The sequence below is a fragment of the Ambystoma mexicanum genome, chromosome 9 (genome assembly GCF_040938575.1).
Source record: "Ambystoma mexicanum isolate Mex_15411 chromosome 9, UKY_AmexF1_1, whole genome shotgun sequence".
Lineage (NCBI taxonomy): Eukaryota > Metazoa > Chordata > Amphibia > Caudata > Ambystomatidae > Ambystoma > Ambystoma mexicanum.
The window spans coordinates 1,000,676,763-1,000,702,200 of NC_090931.1; the positions used below are offsets into that span (position 1 = coordinate 1,000,676,763).

The 25,438-nt window shown below is 50.0% G+C and overlaps 1 protein-coding gene across 5 annotated transcripts in view; it reads left to right on the top strand.

The window, feature by feature from the left end:
• SCRN3 (secernin 3) overlaps positions 1-25,438 on the top strand; it is a 933,307-nt gene that overhangs the window by 657,169 nt on the left and 250,700 nt on the right. For all 5 annotated transcript variants that reach the window (XM_069616243.1, XM_069616246.1, XM_069616247.1 and 2 more), the window contains one exon: positions 23,805-23,967. In XM_069616243.1, coding sequence (XP_069472344.1) covers positions 23,805-23,967 — 163 coding nt within the window. The remainder of the gene's footprint in view (positions 1-23,804; positions 23,968-25,438) is intronic.

Consider the following 25,438-nt stretch of genomic DNA (forward strand, 5'->3'; position numbering starts at 1 on the left):
GGAGCATGCGAAGAGTAGGTAAGCCTTTGTCTTTCAGATGCCGGAATGCAGCGCGAGGCGTTGGTGACAGCCGATGGACCAGGTAAGAGATGCGCTGCCACTGAAGACCGTAGTGCTAACCTGTTCTTTCTTTGTCTTTACAGGTGCTGCTGAAGACTGGATTCCAGGATGGTAAGCCTTTGTTCCCTTAGGCCCAGGATCAGAAGCAGAAGACACGATGAGCGTTCTGCTGCAGAGAATGCAGAATAACGCAAAGCAAGATTCATCCATCGGGTGTGGTTTAAATAGCCTCCTGTAGTGCTTAGGTGTCTCCTTCCACAGCCACGCCTAGGTAAGAAAAGAGTTCCTGCTTTCCAGAAGAGTTCCAGTGTTCTGAACCTAGGGAGTGGCTCCTGCCCCACCCAACAGGAAAAGTAGTCCCAAACAGAAGAGGATCAGGGGTTCAACTGGCAGGTAAGTAAGCAGCATGGTCTGCTGCAGGTAAGTCCACCCAAGCATTATGAGCCCGGCGCTTCCAGCGCTGGGACTGGGCATCTTTATGAGCCTGGTGCCACTGGCGCCAGGACAGGGTCCAAAAGGTCCCAATTGGGACTGGCTGGCACTCGGAACCGGGGTTATGGGTCTGCTTCCAAGGGAGTCGGGCAAGTCCTGATCTTTTGGAAGCAGAGATCATGACACAGCCGTGCATGTAATTGGGGATGTGGGGGCACCACCATGTCCACCGGCAGGCCCCGGCGTGTTGCAACGTTGTGCAGGACACATGCTGCCACTATGATCCTGCACACTACTGGGGGAGCGTATAACAGCTGCCCGCCAGAACGGTCAAGGGAGCGAAAGCGTGACTTGAGCACTCCGAATGTGCGCTCCACTATGCCCCGGGTTGCAATGTGGGCTGTGTTGTTTCTTACCTCGGGTGGCGTTGTGGGGTTCCGAATTGGCGTCATCATGTGGGTGCTCAGAGGGTAGGCACTGTCCCCTGGGGAGGTGGTGATGGGTATCATTAGTGTCTGACATGCATGCATGTGCTGTGGCATTTATACGCACCGAGCAGCCATGTATCGCCATGCTGTCCAGCTTCTAGGTCCCGGTTTAGGGTTGACATTCTGTAAATAAAACTGTTGTGGGTGGACCCTGAATAGTTGGCATATTCTGAGGTGATGATTCCCTTGGCATCACATACTACCTGCATGTTGATGGAATGCCAGTGCTTGCGGTTTCTATAGATGTGCTCTGATGCCCTGGGGAGACGTAGAGCCACATGGGTGCAATCAATGGCACCGAGGACTTTGGGGAATTGTGCCACCCCGTAGAAATCCTGGACGGCAGTCTGCCTTTCTGCAGGTGTTCTGGGCAGGTATATGTGCCTGCGGACTGATGGGCGTGCAGTCATGATGTCCAAGACCTGGTGTAGGCAGCGCGACTGCATGGCCTGTGACACCCCCAGCCCCCACTATAGCACTTGTCCGCTGAAATGATCCAGTGGCCAAGAAGTGCAGTACATTGAGGGCCTTCTCCAGGGGGCTGAGTGCTTGGGAGCACAGGGTGGGTGATGTGAGGTCATCCTCCCACTCATTCACCGGGTCGAGTATTATGTGAGGTGGAAACCTCTACCTCCCATACACCTGGTCATCAGGCATCCCAAAAAGGCTGGTTCTGGGTGTGAAAATTCTGGGCCTGACTATCCTCCTCCTCCTCCTGCGGTATCCCACGACCACTGCTGCTAGGAACGGTATATTCATCCTGGCGTCTGAGCTTGTTTGTTGTTTGCGCGCACTTTCATGCTGCACGGGTCCACGTACGCCTGATTCCTGCTTGCGTACGTGTTTCCGGATTAGCGCGTCTTTTTTGGCGCACACGTTACCCCCGTTCGATTCCATGAATACGCGTTTTGAACGTGCGTGTGGGCGTTCCACGCATTTGCCTCCTGTACTTCCCCCGTGACGCCCACATTTTCACGCGTTGTTCCCCATTCCACGTGTCACGCCCACTGTTCCTCCTACTTTTGTTGTGTGCGCCGCGCTATGTGCGATTTCGCTGTGCACGTAGCGCACGCTGTTTGGAGACGTGTGCGCCACGCAGAATTTTGGCACACTTCCTGGGATTTACACGCGCACGGACTTCCATGAATCGCTGTGCGCGGGTTTCGCTGCGATTTTCGCACTGGCACTGCGATTCGCACTCTTTCGCAAGCTTGCGTCGAAAATTTCAGCGCACATTAATTTCATGAATCGGCCTGATAATTGGATCAACTGTAGTTTTGCATTTCTGGAAATGTTCTTTTGATACCCCATGGTTCTACCCCAGGCTGCGTCTGACAGTGGCTCTTGCAAGTCTGCTTCCCAGCACTGCCTAATCTGTATCTAAACCAGACACAAAGTTGTCATGTTTTTGGTTAAAGACTTGGATTTAAAGGAAAATGGGTTGGGAAAATGCCTCTTTGGACATAATCTAAAGAGGGGTTTCCCTACCTAAAGACCACAAAGTAAGGATCTGTCTGTGTCAGGATGTAAGAAAGTAAAAAGCCATCCTTGTGCCCAAAACGTCCTAGCCTGACTCTGACACTATAAACAAAATAACAAAGTGAGAAAGAAAATGTCTTTAACCTGATATTGGCAAAAAGAGTTCATGAATGAAAATTAAAATAGTACCCGTAAAAATGTTCTCCAAGGTGAAAACAACTTTGATCCAGAAGGTGGTTTCCTTTCCCTGGATTCTTAAATGGGATGGCAATGTCTCTTTACTGACAGTTCCTTTGTGTCTTTCCTTGATTAACAATACTCCTATTGGGCAAAAAGTTCTGTAACCGTCTTTCTTTAACACAAGTTTCTAATTTGTCTAACAAACACTGCCCTTCTTTAGCATTACTTGTAGTTTTGCAAATCGGCTTGTATACTCCCCTGCCAGGACTTCACTTGTGTTTCAATTGTCTGGTATCCTTCTCTTGCCAGCATTTCTTATGTGTTTTCAAGTTCCCAGTATCCTTTTCTTGCCAGAACCTCTTATGGGATCTAGTGATTATTGCAGAGCAGCAAATTTCGAATCCGAAAATTCTGAATTCGAAAACTGTAAGGTGGGAATCACTTACCTTTTTTACTTGCCTGCGTCCTTTTCTTCCCTCTGCGTGAGTTCTGCCTCCCCATTGTGGGGCGGAACTTCTGCTGCAGGGTCAGTTTTAAAAGATTTTTTTTAACTTCGTTTTTCCCCCGCTTTCCTTGATATGGAAGTGGGGCACCCCCGCAACCTCATCTCCCCTTGTTCGACATTATGGGAATTCATTTTTTTCCCATGCCAAATGTGCCTTAACCACGCATTCAGCATTTTCTTTTGGTATTTTTGCCAAAAGGCTTCTTATGTGTTTTACAGTTACTCGGTATCACCAAAACTGCATATCGTTCTTGGCTCGGTATATCTGTCTGTTTTAATGTTCATTCAAACTTTGCCCCATACTTGCATCTCATGCATTCGTATCTTATTGAGGTTTGGATCTGTATTTTGCCTTTTCTGCTTTCAAACAATCTTCTTGTGGTTTCTGTATTGGCAATCTCATAACATTCAAATTGTCGTTGGTGCGGTCGCCGGAATGCCCCAGGTTCGCCATTTGCTTTGGGCTGACTCACCGGTTCTCTACGGCATCACTGGTCTTGTTCACGCTTCTGCTGGTTCTCTGCAGCGTCTCCGGTCTTGTTCGTTTTTTCTGCGGCGTGGCTCCCCCACTTGCTTCCGACTCTGGGCTGTGCAGACGTCCTTCCGGCTTCCTTCACAGCTCCACTGTCACACACCTGCTTCCCTTCAGGTCCCAGTAAGGCGCATGCTGCCTCATTGTGCTGCCAAGCACCCACGAACTCTCTCGCGTCTCCACGGCGCATCCTGCTCGTGAACTGCGTCCCTCTTTCTGTCCTGGTGGACACCACTGCTTCCACCACACTAGTTCCTGTCTCCAGCATTCACAAGCCTCTGCGGAAGGTCTCACGCCGTCTCCTGAACTGCCACACACCATTGTGCAGTTGCCATCTTTAAATGTCACACACAGGTGTTTCATTAAAATAGTATGTACATTGAGCTTCAGGCTCCTGTTACCTTGTACCAACTACTTCATCATCCTCGTCACAGTACTTAGGTGATTATGGGAGTTGAAGTCCATGGCTGTCATTGGACATACAGTATTTGGATAGTCTCTCAATGGTTTGACATGAAAGAGCACTCTCACATAAAGGTGCACCGGAGGCAAAAGGGGTTTTGTTGGAGCTTTTATTCTTCTGGTCATAGGTGGGAGTTTGACCTAAAGAATATTGGGAATAGGTTTCTTTACTGCCTCTACAAGGGGGAACAAACAGATAGCAATAGGCCATTAAGGTCTTGGGCATTAGAGGGTCTTTCTCATGGGAAATACCCACATCTCCAATTAAGTCATGACACCTTCCTGGTAGTTGTCTCCTCACATGTGATCCTCCCTCATACAGCTGCCCCCAGGGTCAGGATCAGGTAGCGGTTGCCGTCTCCTGGCTGCATGGGAGGAGAACACTGCTGGGAAAACAGTGATGACTCCCTCGGATTCATCACAATACACATTGCTCGTTTGGTGCTTGGATAGAATCCAGGTTTCCCAGACTTGGTTTATTAGCGCAGGGAAGGCAAGCCAGTTTGGCTGCCACGTCCTTGCTTGTTAAATTGGAGGCAAAACACTTTCCCTGTGTAGTGTTTGGCTAGAATCCAGGTTGCCCAGATCTGGGTCATTAAGCTTCAAGTCTCTAATTACAGAGTCCTTGCTAGACGGAGTTCCTAACGTCTTGCTTCCACAATCATATGATCATGGAATAATAGAACTGTCTGGGCACGCCTTCACCACAATTGTGTTCCAGCGCTGACTCTCATGCTGGCTGCTTCTTGCTACGGACTGCAGCAGACTGCACTCTAAAGCACTCCGGCACAGCACTCAGCACTACAAGAAGTTTTCAAAGGATGGTGCGACTCCAAAACCAGCCCTCCAGCAACCAAGTCCCAGGGAAACAGACAGTCACAATACTGCAGTAGACAGCACTCTAGCACACTGCCAGAAATAATTTGTGATTAGATTGGATTCCCCTCTTCATTGTAATTGTCCAGCCCTATCTCATCTGCAAGACACAGCATACTATTCCTAGTGTTGGCCATCTGTAGTTTCTAGGCCAGCATTATGTCCCTTTATTCCCTTGGGTGCAGTAATATTGTCTGGTTCTCATGATAGCCTGAGCGGTATCCGCCAGCTAGGCTTTTGGCTTGGATATGGTTATTCTACGATCTCTTATAGCTTTCAGTGATCTTTTATGTTTATTTTCCTGTTGTTTTTGTTGTTCCTCTTCTTTCAGGAAAGGTTTAAGTGCCTTGCCTTTCTTTTCCTTCATAACTCTTTTTCCTTAATCCCTTCTACCTCATACACTGTTCTTTTTGACATTGTAATAGTTGTTTAATGTGGTGAGCATTTCTGTGTTGATTTCTTTCAAGAATGTGAAACTGGTATAGTCACTGTATGGATTAGCAATGTTGGGTGGCATGGTTGATGCTTGGAGAGGTTTTTCTTCTTCTGATCTTTGCTCTCTTTAAAGGTGGGTAAGAGCCAAAGGTGAAATTCTCTATTTCTGTAGCAGACCTTGAACCAATAATAAGATTCTGTCCAAAATAAAAAAAATGTGCATTGGTGCAAATTCACAATCATTTGCTTCTTAAATGTCCATTGTGCAACATGTTTAAAAGTTATCGAGGGGGGGCTTGGCTTAGCAGGCTCGCGCACGGATGCCTCCTTAACAGTCTCCAGACATCGCTGGGCCTTCAGTGTCAATGGCGGCGTCATAAGTGTCGCCAGAGCCTAGAAACCCTCGCTCTGCCTATGTGAAGCCTCGAGGCATGCAGGGACCGATTTTCGGCGGCCGCAGCCCTCGCTGGACAGGGTTGGGAATCCTGGAATCAACAGAGCGGGGACCACGCCAACTCCAACATGGCGCCTGCAACACTTCTTCACTATAAACTGAGCAGCTGACCCTCTTCTCCAGGACAGAGATGCGTGGGTCTGGGACTGTAACTTGCACTAAGCTGTCTGACCAGAGCTTTTCCTTTGGGGGTACCTGTTGTTTTTTCTCTGCATCTATCTCTGCTCTTCCTTTGGGAGCTGCCTTGAATTACATGCTTTCCACCCAACTGGTGAGTGCTCTGGCAGTTGGAGGCTTCCCGCGAGGACTTGCCAGATGCCTGACTCATTGCTTGACACATACGGAGCATCTCCTTGAGGGCCTTGGTTAGTCCTAGGTTTGTGGTGCCTGGGTGTGCTGTGACTCCTACTACAAGGGTGATAGTGGTATCTGTTGTCCATGTGCCTGGATTACATGCTGCCTTATCTCTCTTCATGAGCGTTGTAGTTAAGAACACTCAGTCCCTGTTCACAGATCACATACTGCCTGATCTCTCTTCATTGGTGCTGGGGCTACCACCGGTGCCTGGATTTGTTACCTGGAGGCTGTGATGGCAAAGCGGGGAAAGACCCCCACAGGGGGTGAGATTGTGTGCTTGGTACATGCCTGTAAAGTACGTAAGAGGATTGACAATGTTGTCATGCTGGTGCACTGTCCCCAGGAGAGGGGAGAGGACATGGCGCTGTTGGCTACCAAACCAGACTTGGCTAACCTGCTGAGGGAACTGAAGCGGGCACTCTAAAACAGCGTTGCTGAGCTCTCCCCTGAAGTTGTGATGATTGACAAACGTGTGATAGAGGCAGAAAAGTGTATTGGGGACATTGAGGACTCTTTCTGAGCAAACCTTGGATTCTTGCGATGCTTCCCAACGCCTTCCGAGGTGTGAGGCCCTGGAACACAGCCAGGAGGACATTGAGAATCCTTTGTGACATAACAATGTCAGGTTACGCAGCATACCCAGATCTGTAAGTGACTCAGATTTGCTTAATTAGGTCTTCGCCCTCTTCCGTTCTCTTCTGAGGATGCCAAGGTGGAACTGGACCATACCCATAGTCTTCGAGGGTCTCTGGGGGACGGATCAAGCCAGCCACCCGATGTTCTCAGACCAGAGAGATGTTCTTAGACCAGCCATCACTTTTCGGGATACCGTCCTTCAGATATCCCAGGATCTGGCGACTATAACAATCCAGAGCCGCAGGATGCTTTGTCCACTTAGTGTGTGGCTCAGGGAGGAGGGTATTTACCACAGATGGAGCTTCTCCACTGCTCTGCTCTTCATTTTGGAGTGGAAACATTGGTCAATAACATCACCTCACGAGGCTTAGGGCTTACTGTCTTCATGGCCATCTTGCCCTCATGGGGTTGGGTCGTCTACGCCTCCTTCCCCAATGAAGCATAATGTCCCTAAGCCACAGAGGAGATTGTGGTCAAGCGCTGGTAAAACGCGAAACCCTGGTGGCCCCTCGGCAGTAAAATGAAGGTGATTGGCCCCACGCGGGTGAAGTAGTTCTGGATGCTTTTTTAAAACTTATTTCTATAGGTTCTGGTTCACTTTAACTGTTTGGACTATCTAGAGTCTGTGGGCAAATGGACTTGGCGATGGCACGAATATTCTCTCTATTGATTTGTAACTGACAGCCGGCAATAGCCCCGGTCTGTGATAATAGCTCCTTTTCTGAGCAGTTTTTATTTTTATTTTGGTACATTTCTTTCTTGTTGGTGGTGTGGGATGGGCTTTTTTGGAAGGGTTCTCGTAAATGTTGAGGTAAAATTGGATGCGGGATGGTAAGAGTCGTGTTCAGTTTGCTACTTGCAGTGTGCTGACAGTTACTTAGTTTACGCTTATTTCTTATTTCCATTGAGCACTGAGGGCGTGTTAGTGGACTCCACGTCGTTCAAGAGTTAAAGTACTCGCTCTTAATGTGCAGGGATTGAACTCCCCCGTAAATCTGTGTTGCAGAGATTGAGGGACAAAGTATGTTCCATAGCCTTGTTACAGGAGACGCACCTGTGTCACTCTGATTTTCATAGACTGCGCAATAGACAATTTGCTAAACAATATCTGGCCTATTTCAGTACTAAGAAAGGTGGAACGGGGATCTTATTCTCCCAGGGAATTCCCTTTGTTGAGTTGGGAGTGAAGAATGACCCGGGGGGTCGGTTTATGGGAGTCAAGGGCTTGTTAGGCGGTCATCTGTTTACTGTCATATCTGTTTATTCCGCCAATGAGAAGTAGGATGGATTCCTGGTGGACTTTCTGTCGGAAATGACTGCTTTTGCAGATGGACAAGTGATCTTGGTGGTGGGGGTGGGGGGATTATAATGTAGTACCTGACCCCATGATTAATTACACTCACCTTCTGATACAGACTTTAAACTGGCCCTCTCTTGAATTAAAGTTCTGAGGGAAATGAATCTTGTTAACTTGTGGAGGCTATTGCACAAGGGAGAACTTGACAACAGACATTTCACACGCACATTGGACTTTCTCAATGATCGATCTCTGGCTCATATCTCCCTTTCTCCAGCATGGGGTCTAGCATGGATACACATGCTTGTGAATATTCCCTGTCATCAGTCCGGGATTCCTCGGTAAAAGACATTTTTTTTTACTTTCACTTACAAATTGTCTTTTTCCTATAAACCAATCACTGAGCTCTGGGTCATACTGCCCCCAGCCAATGACTGCCCTCTTCCCAAGCCCCTCCACTGGCAGCCATCTTCTCATTTTTACCACACGTTCAAGTGTTGTGGTTCCTCGTGTTGTTGTGCTGTGTTCCCTTTTGTTGCTTTGACCGGCAAGCAGGGATCAGTTTGTCAGTGTCTTTCAATGCCCCTTAAGGGCAAGAATCTTCAAGAGTTTCATCGAAGATTCCAGAAGGCCATCGGGCCTACACTGCACGCCAGACCATGTCGGAGGAGAAGAAAGAGGGAGACTCCTTCTTCAGGTTCTGCTCCAGCTGCGGATTGAGGAACATGTTTGTGGAGGACAAACACTCTCGGTGCCTCTGTCTCCATCTGGACCACAGGGAAGCAGATTGTGAAATCTGCCTTTGTTTCTCCAAGCGCACCATCAAGGATGATCACAGTAGGTTGGCGGCGTGGCTCAACGCCAAGGCCTCTACCCCATGCGGCAAGCAGGGGCATGCCTTACCCAGGACAGGCTGGTCTGAAGAGCTGGCTTCTAAGTCCTTTGAGGGTGCTCCATCCGTGGGGGCCCAAGACAAGGCCAAGTACTGCAAGTCTGTTTCCATCGGGGTTGCCGCGCAAGCGGGTCCCACCATGGGCAGTGCGCGTTCATCTTCGCCATTTGCCTCCATCTCCAGTCATCGCTCGGCTCCTCCTCAAAGAGGAAATCGGCTAACACAGGGAATCTGCGGGAGAAGCCGGAGAAGACCAAGGCGCAGGGAAAGGTGTCTGACCGGCCCCTGAAGGCCCGGTGGTCCAGAATAAGTCATCCTTAGGATCAAGTTGGTGGCAGCCGCCCTCTCGAAAGGCGAAAGGGGTTGACCTGGTCCAGGGGACCCTGGTGGCACCCAGAGTTGGCCTACCCCTGAAGCGGGTGCCCTCGGCCAAGCCGGTGGAGAAAACATCAGAGAAAAGGATGCCATCCCTAAGGCCGAGACCGACCCCTCGGGATGCAAAAAAAGGGGGCAGGGGTGTGAAGCCTCAACTGTGCTCCAGGGCACAGATATTTCTTCCTCGGATGAGGAGGACCTGGTGTCCGTTCCCCCGGTCCCAGAGGACATGGGGAACGACGACGGTGGGAACACAGAGGAGAAGGACGACGACAGGAATGCCGCTGAGGGCGTGGGCACTTGGCCCAGCAAGCCTACACCCCTGACACCTCCCGGGGACGTGTCGCTGGACATCCTTTCAACTCTCCACACCCTGGTGTCAGAGATCCAGAAGAGGATGTCGACGGCACCGGTGGTACCGGGCCTGCCGCTGGTGAAGAAGAGAAAGTGGCACCTTACGCCACTCCATCAACCTCCACACATGCCCTCCCTCCCTAGGGATACGGGGACGGACATTGCGACTACGGACACGGATGACTGCAGCGTTTCTCCGCCGCTGAGGGCTTCTCCCCCGGGCAAAGTGGGGTAATTCCACGGCATAGTCGCCCGAACGTCGGAGCTCTTCCAGCTGATGCCAGAAGAGACCAAGAAGGAAGGTTTCTTTTATCAATAACGTGAGGCCAAAAGGAAGACCATTCTGGCGGTACCTCTCCTGGATGACGTTTGGCATGAGGACCCGGTGCTGATGAGAAACCCAGCCTCAGCCTCGGCGAAGAGGGTTGGCTGGAGAAGAAGTGCTGGGTGCCGGAGTCCACACTCAAGTGCCTACGGTCGCAGCCCTCCCCTGACTCAGTAGTCTCGACGGCAGATAGGAAGAAGTCTTCTAATCCCTCATCTTCAGCTTCTGTTCCCCCGGACAGCGAGGGGAAGAAGTTGGACGCCACTCATTGGAAAGTGATCAACTCGGTGGCAACGACAGTCAAGGCAGCAAATGCTCTTGCGATCCTGACCAGATACGACAGGGAGCTGTGGTATAAGATGGCTACGCTGCTGGAATTTCTACCTGACAAGCGGGTCGAGGCTCTTGAGATCCTCCAGGAAGGGGAGGTGGCATCGGACCATGCCATCACTGTGGCCCTGGACATCGCAGACTCAGGGTTCCGACAGATGGGGTACGGTGTCTGCCTCTGTCGTCATGGCTGGTTGAAGGCCACCAACTGACGTCAAGAGGTCCAGACAAGGGTGCTGGACATGCCCTTCGACGAGGACAACATCTTTGGAAAGCCGTTGACGAATCGTTGCAGGCTCTTAAGACTGACACGGAGACGACCCGTGCCCTGTGCGTTCTTCAGCATCATCATCCATCCTTTTGTGCCTCCTGTGGAAAATCAGGCAGATCATCAAAGGGGTTTGGTGGAGGGTCCTCCTCGTACCATCAACTCTCCCGGTCCATGACCCAAGAGGCCTACAGGGGCCGCTCCAAGACTTTCGGTGGAGGTGGCCAACGTCGTCGCTCCCAAGGCGGTACTCAGGTCCCGGAGCAAGATTGAACCGGCCAGGACGTCGGGTCCCCACCTATGCACCTTGGTGGGATGCTGGCTGGCGGACTTCATCAGTGAGTGAGAAAAGATCTCCTGTTCAAAAATGGGGCGATAGAGCTGGTTCCAAAGCGACTGCGGGCTCCGGAGTCTACTGCAGATACTTCTTGGTAAAGAAGAAGACCGGGGGCTGGAGGCCCATTCCAGACCTTCGGCACCTCAACAAATACATCAAGTCCCAGAAATTCAGGATGGTCACGTTGCAGCACATGCTCAGCCAACTGGAGAAAGGGGACTTCTTGTCGTCACTGGAAGATGCATACTTCCACGTCCCCATTCATGAGAAGCATCTGAAGTTCCTGCCCTTCGTGCTACAGGGAAGGCACTAACAGTTCAAGGCCCTTACCTTCGGACTGAATTTCGGCGCCCAGGGTGTTCACGAAGTGCCTGGCGCCAGTGGCAGCCCACCTGCACCTACAAGGGATACATGTGTACCTGTACCTCGATGACTGGCTCATCCGCGCCAAGTCCAGGGAAGTAGCAGTTGAACACACAGAGAGGACCGTCCGGCTGCTGACGGATCTGGGGTTCTCCGCCAACTATCCAAAATCCTGCTTGATAACATCGCAGAACACGCTACTTCTGGGGGCCAGGCTCAACTTGGCCTCCTGCCTGAAGGCCCCCTCGGAAGAGAGGATAGCGGCCAGGCTGGGCAAGGTACAATGGCCGATGACTATGAAGACTGCCATGGTGCGGACCATCAAGTCGCTGCTCGGCATGATGTCGTCGTGTATTTACCTGATCCGACTTTGCAGGTTGCAATGCAACCCCTTCAGGAATTCCTGGATGCTCGGTGGATCCAGGCGTCCGGAAGCTTCGCAGACAAGATTGTTCTAGACGAGGAGTTCCGTCGAGTGATAAGGTGGTGAGGCGTGCGCTCCAGCATCAGCGGGGGCACAGATTTCCAGAGCCCCCCGTAACAGGAGACGGTCACCACAGATGCTTCCCTGGAGGGCTGGGGAGCCCACACCGGATGTCTCAACGCCAGAGGCCTTTGGCTAGCATAGGAGAGAGATCTCCACATCAATGTCCGGGAGCTGCGGGCAGTGTTCTGGGCCCTCAAGTTCCTTCTGTCACTCAAGGGCAAGGTGGTGAGGGTCTTCACGGACAATACCACCATGATGTTCTACATCAGAAAGCAAGAGGGTACCAGATACCCAGCGCTCTCCAGAGAGGTGCAGGACTTGTGGCACCTCGCCGTCACCAAAGAGATGTTCCTCATTCCTTTTCACCTGGCTGGAGTTAAGAACACCATTGCCGACTCACTCAGCAGGGAACTGCGCTCTTGCCACGAGTGGGAACTTTGACAGGATCAAGTGGACAGCCTCTTCCTCAAATGGGGCAGACCCCAGATCGATCTGTTTGCGACGGCAACAAATTCCATATACCAGAGATTCACTAGAAGGTTCCACCAGCCGAGGAGCATGGGGGACGTGTTTTCCTCTGCCCGCCAGAGAAGGAGGCGCAATCCTACATCACGACCCAAGATCGCTGAACCTGAAGGCTTGGCTCCTGCAGCCTTAGAGTCTGGAGGGTAGGAGCTGCTGGCGGACCGCAGGGAGGACCTTGCCAGGGCCAGAGCGTCGTCGACTCTTATGTGCTACGGGCACAAGTGGAAACGTTTTGCAACGTGGTGCCGGACGCAGAAGATCAACCCTCTGAGTATCTCGGCTCCACAGATTTTTCCCTACTTGTTGTCCTTGGTCAAGGCGGAGCAGGTGCACGCCTCGATCAAGGTGCATCTGGTGGCTATCTCCCGCTACACCAGGTCTCCAGGACAGTCTTCTCTTTGGTCCCACCGTCTAGTCAAGGAGTTCCTCAAAGGACTGTTTTGATTGTTACCGCCGGTGAAGGCCCCTACCCCGGTGGGGGAACTCAATGTAGTGCTGACGAGACTCATGGGGGCTCTCTTTGAGCCTATGCATCGGGCTCCTCGCAAGTTCCTTTCGTGGAAGACGGCTTTTCTCGTGGCCATCACCTCTGCCAGGAAGGGTAGGTGCGATCCAGGCCCTTTCCACCGAACAGCCTTATCTGACTTTTCACAACACAATGGTGGTGCTGCGGACGCACCCCTCCTTCATGCCAAAGGTTCTGGCGGAATTCCACCTCAACGAGCCTTTGGTGTTGCCTCTGTTTTTTCCAAAACCTTTGTCGCCGGCTGAAAGGACTTCGCACTTGCCGGATGTGGCTTGTGCGCTGAAGTTCTATGTGGCACGCACAAAGAGTTTCCGGAAGACATCTCAACTATTTGTGAACTTTGGTCCTGTGAACCATGGGAAGGCCTTGTCCAAGGCTTCCATCTCCAGGTGGTTCTCCGACTACATCACACACTGTCACCAGTTGGCAAACCAACCGCTGCCCGGCAGTCCGAGAGCTTATTCTACCAGAGCGATTGCTGCGACAACGGCGTTCCTGTCTGGTGTACCCCTGCTGGACATCTGCAGGGTGCTACGTGGTGGTCCATGCACACCTTCAAAAGATTCTTCTGCGTCAACAGAGATCCCAGAGAGGAGTCCGGGGTCGGCCAAGCAGTGCTACACAACGTGTTCGCTTGAAGGTGAGCCTGTTCCTGAGGTAAGAATATTTGCTTCTGTTGAGCCTTGCCACCCCCCGTGGTTGTGTAATGTTGTACTTCTATGTATTCTTTATTCATGAGCATGTGAATCCATGCCAGACCCCATGCTGGAGAAGGAACAAGTTACTTACCTGTAACTATTGTTCTCCAGCATGGGTCTGGCATGGATGCACATGCAAACCCTCCCTTCTGCCCCTCTGCGGCTCTTCTTGGTCATACTGCCAATTTACGGGCTATCAAATCTGAAGATGGCTGCCAGAGGATGGGATTAGGGAGAAGGGCAGTCATTGGCTGTGGGAAGTATGACCCAGAGCTCAGTGATTGGTTTATAGGAGAAAGATAGTTTGTAAGTGAAAGTGAAACTGTTTTTCTTTTACCGAGGATTCCCAGCCTGACAACAGGGAATATTCATGAGTATGTTTATCCATGCTGGAGAACAATAGTTACAGGTAAGTAACTTGTTCCTTCTGATTCCGTTTGTATCAGACGTACTCATTGCTACCCATGTACTCTCAGATCATGCAGCTGTTGACTGTACACTTTCAGTTGATAGGTTGTCCCCAGTTAGCAGGCCCTCATGGAAGCTGCACAACCCCGCCCCTCAGATTAGTGTTGAAGGGACTCCATAACTAAGGCAATAACTGATTTCTTTAGGGAAAACAGCACGGATACAGTTCCGACTGCCACGGTATGAGACCCTATGAAGGCAGTGATTAGATGGGAACTGATTGCTCACACGACTGCTTGCACTCATAGGAATAGAACCCTAAGGTAGGCACTTTAGGGGGAGATGCATGCTTCAGAAATGCTTCATAAGCATTTCAATTCTGTCATGGCCAGGAAGAGCCTATCGGTAGCGCGAAATATACTTGGAGCACACTTGGCAGGACGTACGGCCCAAGTGATTATTTGTAAGCAATCTTATTATGCCATGGGTAAAATGGTGGGTTCCATGTGTTAATATTCCTGCAATATTATCGCCCCCGCAACCCTGCGGGACATCCCGCAACCCCTGCATTATTTTTAAATATGCGGGGGATACCCCTGCTCCCACAAATTATCCCCCCCCCCCCCAAAAATATTGCCTATGTCGAGTCAAATGACCATATGTACGGCGATATTTTTGGTGGGGATAATATGTTGGGATACCATGTGGTGAATACATTTCTGGTTCATAAATTGAAGGCCATACATATAAGAAATACTGTAGCGGTGCTGGTAGACTCAGACAGAAATATTCAGTACAGGGAATCGGTGAAAAGGGAGGTTTCTGAACGATATTTTCCCACAGAATCTGCAGCAGGGCCCCCCCCCTCTCTGCAATTTACGCCCGACTACCACATCAGGCTCTGATCTACTGATCAGGAGACCTTAGGCACTTCTGTAACCACAGAAGAGGTTGCAATAGCAATAGTTTCTCTTAAACACAGGACCCCTGGTCCAGATGGTTTCTCAGCATCGTTTTATACAATTTTTCAACCACAACTACTCAAACCTTTGACTAACTTATTCAACTCGTTCCCGGATTTAGGGAGGGTTACTCCTTCGATGGGGTCAACTACAATTTTAATACTTAAACTGGGAATCCCGCACAGGACTGTCACTCGTACAGGCCAATTTCTTTGAACCTGGATGCCAAGTTGTACTGAAAGGTGTTGGCCTCGAAGTTGGGGACGGTTCTACCCCAACTGATCAATCCGGATCAGGCTGGGTTTTTTCCAGAGCGAAGCACACAAGACAACATCAGATGAGTCTTGGATATCCTTGACCTAGCCAGGGAGGGCATAGTCTTGACGTGGGAGTACTCACACTGGATGCTACTAAAGCTTTCAACAGAGTGCACTGGCCCTACCTTTGTGAGGTTCTGCTTGCTTTTGGATTTGGCCCGTCATTCCAGTGTATGATATTGGCTAACTGCCATTGACGTATTACTTGAATAAGGGTTAATTGCCCATGTCCCTATCACTCAGGGAACTAAGCAGGGTTGTGAACTGTCTCCTTTGATTTTTGCTCTTGTAATGGAGCCATTTGCACAAAGGATCAGGGACAGCCGGAGATCACAGGGATTGAGGTAGCTGGGGTGCAACACAAAATGCCTCTTTATGCCTAGGATGTCCTGCTCGTGTTAACTAATATAACAAACTCCTTTGAGGCACTCATGTCTGAATTAAGAAGATTTGAAGTGGCTTCTCCGTCAATTACCAGAAATCCTCAGCCATAAGTGTGCAATTTCCCAAGGAAGTCATTGCCGCTGCGAGATCCACCTGCCGAATTGCGTGGGCATCTGACTCTATTAAGTACCTGGGGGTGAGGATTCCTGTTTCCCCACAGGATGTATATCGGGTCAACTTCCCAGGGTTGCTTAAGGAGCTTGCCGAAGATCTTAAACGTTGGAGTAAGCAGGAAATATCAGTGATGGGATGAATCGCTGCAGTAAAAATGAATCTTTTACCCAGATTCTTGTATCTTTGTCAAGCTTTGCTAGTTAAAATATCCATCCTTGAAGTACATATCCTGCAGCGTAGGGTCCTACAATTTATCTGGGTGGGCAAAACGCCTAGAATTCCAAAAGCTGAGGTTTTAAGCAATGCCTGGAGGGGAGGAATGGCGGCTCTGGACCTTCTCGGGTATCATGTGGCTGCTTGGGTTACGCACATTTTGTCTTGGAGGTCCCCTCACAGATGGGTAGCTCTTGAGCAAGCCAACTCTTCCTGCCGGTTATCTTTCTTCTCCAGCATGGGGTCTGGCATGGATTCACCTGCTCATGAATATTCCCTGTCGTCAGGCTGGGAATCCTCGGTAAAGAAAAAATCATTTTCAGTTTCACTTCTGAACTATCATTCTCCTAATAACCAATCACTGGTCTCTGGGTCATACTGCCCCCAGCCAATGACTGCCCTCTACCTAAACCCCTCCTCTGGCAGCCATCTTCAGATTTTTACCACACGTTCAAGTGTTGGGAGTCCTCGTGCTATAACTCTCAAGCTTTTACTGCATTTTGCGATTTTTCAAAGAGTTTAATCTAATTTTTTCGGTCAATCGAGCCTCAAGCTCCACCGTTTCTACTTCTGATCAATGTTGACCCATTTTGGAATTTTCTATGCCCCTCAAGGGCGAAGTTCTCGTCGAGTTTCGCTTCTTAGAGGATTCCAGAAGATCTTTGAGGCCTACCCCGCGTGGACATGGCCCATGAAAAAGGAAACACGACTCCCGGATCCAAGCTGTTCAGGAGCTGCCCTGGATGCGGATTGCAGAATATCTTCACGGAGGATGAGCATTCCAGATGCCTCTACTGCCTTCACGAAGACAAAACGCACGTGGAGAAGGACTGTGGGTTTTGCAAGAACATGTCGGAACGGACTATGAAGGATCAGCGTATCCGCCTCACCAACTGGCTGGAAGGGAAGAGCCCAGCGGTAGGTGAGAAGAAGAAGAAGTCTGAGAGGGCTTTTAAGACCTTTGAGGGCGCTCCGGCGACGGGGGCCCAACAAAAGGAAAAGCACAGCTCCTCGGTTGCCAGGCAGGGCGCACTTTCACTGATGCCATCAACCACGAGCCAGCGCTCTGGCTCGGGGAAGAGGAAATCGGAGAACCTGGGTAAGCTTCGGGGGAAACCCCGGTCGACGGAGACAGCTGAGGGGGAGCGAGGCAGTGACCCTCCCCCCAAGATGAAGTCCTCAAGCGCGCCTAAAGTCGCAAAGGCCCTGATTCAGCCGGCTTAGGCCTCTATCGAGGGAGTCGTGGCGGCCCTGGCGACCTCAGGGCCCAGAGTTTCCCTGCCACCGCGGAGGGAATCCTCTTTTCAACCCATCGATAAGACCCCTGTGAAACTCCCGGTGGAAAAAGAGGGGGGGGCCGGTAGCCATCACGGACAAAGATACAGCCTCTGAAGAGGAGCTGGCTGGAGTCGCGAAGATCCTGAACAAGAAGTTCGAGGAGGTCTGGTCCCACGGGAGGGATCCCGACGATGCGGACAAAGAAAGCGACGGTGGTGCCGACGAGGAGCCCGTGGAGGTGGAGGATTCCACTCCCCAACCGTCGCGCCCGACGCAGCCAGTACCTGGGCCACAGGACATCCTGGGAGCAATCTTGATGGCGATCCAGGCCTTGTGTACGGAGATAAGGACAAGGTTGCCCTTACTTCCAATGGACAATCCAGCAGAGCCCGGACCGTCGGGAAGCCCGCCAAGCAAGCAGAGGAGAATTCACCCCCCTGCCCTTCCAGCCTTCACGGCCTTCGCAGCCTTCATCTCCTTCTCCTGATTTGAGGGATGACCCGGAAACGGAGACGGCCACGACGGGGATGGATGACGACGGGATGGATGACGACGGTGGTGACGACGGGATGGGCCTTCCATCACCACCTCCTCGGGGCCCCCCCCCCCCGACGAAATTGGCTCCTTCCACGCCATGATCACCAGGGCATCCGAGCTCTTCCAGCTCTGCCCCGAGGAACAGAAGAAGGAAGGTTTCCTCTATCAACGGCGTGAGGCCAAGAGGAAGACGGTCCTCTCGGTTCCATTACTTGACGACATCTGGGACGAGGGGCTGTCGCTCCTGAAGAACCCGTCCACGACTCCTGCCAAGAGAGACCGGTACGAGAAGAAGTACCGGGTCCCGGATTCCGCCCCCATGTGCCTTAGGGCGCAGCCGACCCAGATTCACTTGTCTCTGCGGCGGCCAAGAAGAAAGTGGCGGGGGTGACGGCTTCAACTTCGACCTCCCCACCGGAACGGCGAGGGGAAGATACTGGACGCCATGGGACGGCGGGTCATCTCGTCGGCGGCGATGACAATTAAAGCGGCCAACGCCCTTGCGATTGTGGCCCGCTACGACAGGGAGCTGTGGTTTAAGATCGCTCCACTGCAAGAGTTCCTCGACGCCCGTTGGATGCAGGCGGCGGGCAGCTTCGAAGACAGGATCTCGCTCTGCGAGACCTTCCGCCAAGCGATCCGGTGGTGGGGCATCCGCGCGCATCTGGCGGCGGGTATGGACTTCCAGACTCTGACACATCAGGAGACGGTGACGACTGACGCCTCCCTGGAGGGATGGGGAACACACACCGAACATCTCCACGCAAGAGGCCTTTGGCTCCCGGGGAGAGGTTACTACACATCAATGTCCTGGAGCTCCGAACCGTGTTCTGGGCCCTCAGGTCGTTCCTCCCCTCCCTCAAGGGCAAGGTGTTAAGGATCTTCACCGACAACACCACCACAATGTTCTCCATCCGGAAGCAGGGAGGCACCAGATCCCCAGCCCTATCCAAGGAAGCCCAGGATCTGGGCACTGGGCCGTCACCCAAGAGATGTTCCTGGTACCCTTTCATCTGGCAGGAATAAAGAACACCATCGCCAACTCGCTCAGCAGTGGGAACTGCATCAGAATCATGTGGATCTACTTTTCCAACGATGGGGCAATCCCCAGATCGACCTATTCGCAACGGCGACGAATGCCAAGTGCCGGAAGTTCGCAAGCAGGTTTCCCCGGCCGGGGAGCATGGACGATGCCTTCTCATTCCCCTGGGACGGCCTGTTCCTGTATGTGTTCCCACCGTTGCCGTTGCTGCTGCGACTCATCAACCAACTCAGACGGTCCTGGTGCAGGATGACCCTCGTCGCACCGGCGTGGCCGAGGCTGATCTGGTTCCCGGACCTTCTGGACATGTCAGCGTCCACCCCAGTCCAACTGCAGACGGACGTGGACCTCCTCGCCAGAGAAGGAGGCGTCATCCTCCACCACGACCTGGGGTTCCTGAACTTGCAGGCCTGGCTCATGCAGCACTAGAGTTTGGAGGGTACGATATCCCGGCAGACTGCAAGGAGGTGCTTGCAAAGGCCAGGGCGTCCTCAACTCTCAAGCGCTATGGACACAAATCGAAGAGGTTCTTGGTCTGGTGCCGGGCACAGAAGATTAACCCTCTGCGGATTACGGCCCCTCAAGTGTTGCTGTACCTACTGTCGCTGGCCAAGGCGGGGCTAGCTCATGCCTCCATCAAGATACATCTAGCGGCGATTTTCCGCTACACCAGAACTCCGGGGCGATCATCCCTGTGGTCTCATCGCCTGGTGAAGGAGTTTATGAAGGGACTGTTCCAATCGTTCCTGCTGGTGAAGGCTCCGGCCCCGGCGTGGGAGCTCAACGTGGTGCTGAGCAGGCTCATGGGGCCACCATTCGAGCCTCTGCATTCGGCACAGCTGAAGTTCCTGTCGTGGAAGACAGCGTTTCTTGTGGCCATCACCTCTGCACGACGAGTGGGAGAGATGCAGGCCCTCTCCTGCAAATCACCCTACCTGACATTCCACGAGACGAAGGTGGTGTTGAGGATGCACCCCTCCTTCATGCCCAAGGTGCGGTCGGACTTCCATCTCAATGAGCCCTTGGTGTTACCTGTTTTCTTACCGTCACCTTCGTCGCTGGCCGAGGGGACTTTGCACTCGCTGGATGTGGCTAGAGCGCTGAAGTTCTACGTGGACCGCACAAAGAGTTTTCAGAAGACATCACAGCTGGTTGTGAACTTTGGACCTGTGAACCAAGGGAAGGCCCTCTCGAAGGCTTCCATTCCCAGATGGCTCTCCGACTGCATCATGCACTGTCACCGGTTGGCAAACCAACCGTTGCCGGGCCGCCCGAGAGCCCATTCAACCAGAGTGATCGCTGCTACCACGGCGTTCCTGTCTGGTGTGCCCTTGCTGGACATCTGCAGGGCTGCTACGTGGAGGTCGATGTACACCTTCACGAGATTCTACTGCGTCGACCGGGATTCCAGGGAGGAGTCCAGCGTCGGCCAGGCAGTGCTGCGCAACCTGTTCGACTGAAGGTGGGTCTGGTGAGGGGGTAAGAGATGCTTAATGTTGAGTTGATGTAATTGCTTAATGTTAAGCCTTGCCACCTCCCGTGGTGGTGCATGTGTGTACTGCTATGTATTTCTGTATTCATGAGCATGTGAATCCATGCCAGACCCCATGCTGGAGAAGGAACAAGTTACTTACCTGTAACTGTTGTTCCCAAGCATGGGTCTGGCATGGATTCACATGCGAACCCTCCCTCCTACCCCTCTGCGGTTCTTCTCTTGGTCCTACTGCCACTTTACGTGCTACCAAATCTGAAGATGGCTGCCAGAGGAGGGGCTTAGGTAGAGGGCAATCATTGGCTGGGGGCAGTATGACCCAAAGACCAGTGATTGGTTATTAGGAGAAATACAGTTCAGAAACGAAACTGAAACTGATTTTTTCTTTACTGAGGATTCCCAGCCTGACGACGGGGAATATTCATGAGCATGTGAATCCATGCCAGACCCATGCTGGAGAACAACAGTTACAGGTTAAGTAACTTGTTCCTTACCCTTTATCGACCATACTAAACTCCCCCAATCTGACACACACTTGAGCTCGACAAAGATCTTGCTGTATTACTGGCGCATGGCTCTTATGAAGAAGGAGTGAATCCGGGTGTGGGGCCGTGCTCGCCAGTCTTTGATAATGCCAAATTCTCCTAGGACTTGGGGAATAGTTTTTCAAATTGGCATAATGGGGGTCTGCAAAGCTTGCAACAGCTATACCAGTAGGGCTCTCCTCTCTCATGTCTGAATGTAAGGCTCAATTCTCACTAGCCGAAGGTGAACGATTAGATATGGTCAGATTCGGCACTAGATTTCACAACTGTGAGGAGCCAGGTGACCCGCGAGGTGAGAGTATTGGAATGTACCCAACAGGATGGCGTAGATGGGGGTTGAATCTCGTGTTTTTATTACATTTTGGGAGGCAACTTACTAACAGCCAGATCCTCCTACATTGCCATTGGGAAAGCGGATGTGGGACAACCTGTAGAGGATTTATGGGAAGGGATCTGGGCTAGAAACCACGCCTCCTCTAGATGTGTAACCACTAAAGAATGTATGTGAGATAAATGAAATGTAAAAAGTTTGTATGTATAAACTTTGCTACTGATGGTACCGGCCTCTGCTAACGTTACATAAAATGAATGCTGCTTTGAATTCGGCTTGCTGGAGCTGGTGCAGCCTCGGGAAGCTACTTTCATTTGTGGTGGTCCTGCCAGGCGATCCACACTTTTTGGGTTGCTGCACTGTCTCACATTAAGGCGATAACTGCAGTGGACTTACCCATGGATCCACTAGTTGGCGTATCGGGTCGCTCAGTGGAAGATGTGTACCCTAAATCGGGTTGCAGAGTGCAATTGGTGACACAACTATTTGTATAAACTAGAATAACAATAGCACAATCTTGGAAGGCCCCTATGGGGCCAGTATTGGCACAATGGTGGATTAAGGTATGGAACAGAATATATACATATCCACTGGCGACATTCCAAGTTAGTGTTTACAATTTATAATTGCGAGTGCCAAATAAATTCTCTTCACACTTTTCAAGATTCTTTCAAAAGTGTGCCTTTTTATTCCATATATGTTCCTCAAAAACCTTGGCTTGGAAGGTTTGGTCTAACTTGGCGAAATCTTATAGTAGTAAACAAAGAAAGTAGTTGATACAATCAATACATTAAGTCCATGGAGTCGCGTCTCACCAGGTCTGGGGTTTAGCCAAGTACAAGACCCCTTGCAAAATAGTGTAAGGTATAAGTAACCTGGAAAGAGACTGCGCCTAATTTTTGCAAATTTGTTTTATTTCTCAGAAAATTGCCCTTATAGTTGATGACACGTGTTTCGGTCCTCCAAGGACCTTTTTCAAATCAGGGCTTGTAGTCATGTAAGATGCCCCTGTCACTTAATGTGAAAACTGAGCTTCCATATATCGAAAGGGTAAATCCCTCCTTGGAGGACCGAAACATGTGTCAACTATAAGGGCAATTTTCTGAGAAATAAAACAAATTTGCAAAAATTAGGCGCAGTCTCTTTCCAGGTTACTTATACCTTATTCCATATATGAGCTCTCACTCTCTACACATATTTCACCCTTGTTTACATCACAAGGGATCATCAAGAGAGTTTTTTTTGCTAAAGCGAAAAAATAATAAAATGCATTTTGTGAGAAAAAAGAAGTTTTTTTTACAATAATTCAATTAAACATCTAGTCTTTTGAATAATCATATTTACATGAGGCTTATTTACCACAACACTATTTTTAAGCCTTCCTAATGGCTTTCATTTTCCTTTTATCAACATTTCAGCAAAACAAGAAAATAGTTTTTTACTAATATGGAACTGGCACTCACCAATTATAATCTTCTATGAGTCTGTTTGACTTGAAAATTCATTCATTCAACAGAGTGTCTATGCAATCTCTGCTAGCACAATTATTGGGTTCTTTTTAATTGTCTCCCTATTTAAACACAAAAACAAGAACATTTTTTGAATGTTAGACCTTGTCAGGATTCCCAATGATTTGGAATTGTATATATTCTGAAAAATACCTTAACTCTATCTATGGCAATCTAGGTAATGATGCAATACCACAGCTGACAACCAAAACAAAAAAAGCTATTAAATTAGAGTTCGCCTCGAGAAAGAAGTCCTGTTAAGGTTGCCTTCAAAGTGTTTACATAAGGTATGGGACATCTTGGTTAACGAAAATGTTACAGCATGTGTAAACAATGCACTGCCTGGGTATGTAGGTTTCTGGCTCCCATTTGTTGACTATTACCAGAACTTTCCATCCCTAACTTTTAAATTGTCTCTACTTTCAAGCTATTCCCTGATGTGATGTCCTTGGTGTGGTACTTTGTTATTTTAACAGGGTTATGCATTATCGCATTTGGGCCTTGCTGGTGGGATTGCTTTTTGGACCAGGGAATGTTGTGCATTATGCATTCAGCCATATTTGACTGTCTTTATATGTCTTGCATCCTTGTTTAAATAAAAGGTTTGGGAAAAAAGTTCTCAAATTTTGCTTTTATTCTTAACAGATACTTCACTGTTCTGATATTGTGATATGTGTAGGCGTTTGAGCTGCAACAAGAATGCTGTGTGACTTGACTACTTTATATTTGTGTATGAATTTGTATTATCTGGGGAGATGGTTTATATTCATGGTCTGTATTGTTTGTCTAATTGTGCATAGGAGACTTTCAAATATACATGTTCGTGTGCAAGGTTTGGTTGAAACCAAAGCACAAATGGAAAAATAAATAAAAAGGATGCTAAATCATGCACTGGGAGAAATTGTTAACCCTGAGGTGTGTTATAATTGTTTTTAAACAGGCAACATAACTGTGGAAACCATGATGACCATTCTCCGAGATAAAGGGAGTGGAATTAACATGCAAGGAGGATTCATGACAACTGGGAGTATGGCATCCATCCTGCCACAAGACTGCAGCCTACCTTGTGTTCACTTATTTACAGGCACACCTGATCCAGACAGGTGTGAAACCATTGTTCTCTAAACACTCCTTTTGCTTGGTATAATATTGTTTTGCATTTATTAATGTTTTCGCAATAGAACAGTGATAAAACACACAAAAGTTATGAAATAGTTAAGTTGGCATTCGTTTAACCCCTATAATTAATCACACAATTTTGTCCATGCACGAAGCAATATGGTAATATGGTAATTAGCACTCTTTTAATATGGCATTCTTCCGCGTGGATGTGTCTATGTACATGGGGAGTAAACAATTTTACGTTGGTGTCATGAAACAGAAAAGTCAAAATGTTTATGCGATTTTTATAATTTTTTGTTCACACCAATTAAACCACTGTACAGGGCTTTTGTAATCCTCTGTAGCCTTTCACATATTGTGCTTTTGTTATGTGTTGGTGCATAAGGATCCCTCTTCAGTTGTTCCTGCTCAGTTACATGTGTGCCTTGGGCTGCTGTATTTCCACCACAGCCCCACAGTGTAGAGCTAGGTTTTACTCCATGCAACTTAATTTCTTCAAAACCCCTCTTTCCAAGTCTTCCCTTCCTCTCCACCCAGACCCCACCCAGGGCCGGCTTTGGGCCCAGCTCACGGGCAACCGCCCATGGCCCCACATTAGCCCATCTGCCACGCGAGTCTGTCAAGGGCTCCCACAAGCTGGTGTGCGCCCTATTGTAATGTAATATGTCCCGCTCTCCTGCTGGCGCGTCCGCGGGGTGCTTTTTATTACCATAGGGGGCCGATGCTAAACTAGCACGGGGCAACCTTTGAAAGCCAGCCCCATGCTGGTTTGAAGTCTGGGCGGCGCTCTATTGAAGTGATTAAGTCGGCGGAGTTAATCACTTCAACTGAGTGCCGCTGCTGGTTTTGCAGAGGAGCTCTATTTTGCAGAACAGCCACAAATTAAGTGACCCCACCGTCCCTGGGTGCTTGGGGAGGGGGTGCCACATTTTGTTGATTCGCCCCAGGGCTCTGGCAGAGCTATGGCTAGCCCTGCCGCCACCCACCCATTCTCTGGCAATAACTATACTGCCCGCCTTTCCAAGTGTGCTTTCAAGAAGATCCCCGACCACTCACCCTACGATTCCAAGAAACGCTTTCATTTAAAAAAATAAAATAAATCATAGCCGGTTGTGATCATGACTGGCATCATTGTTCTTCACAGGTTTAGGTCTCTTTTGAAAGGAATTCTGGCTTGCTTTGTGTCAAAATACAAAAATTGAGAAGCTTGTTATGCAGGCACACTTGGCCATGCAAGATTTTATGTTTGATTGTTTCTTCTGTCTCCGGACAGTGGTAGGGATATTCTTTTGTGGGGGCAGAGAGGTAGTTAGCCAGGATGCCAGGTAGGGATACTCAGCTGTGAGGAGTCCACCACCATACTCCATACCACAATTCCACACCCCTACACCTCCATATCAACATTGTATGCTGCAACCATACCCCTACCTCTCCACACGAAGAGCCACCACA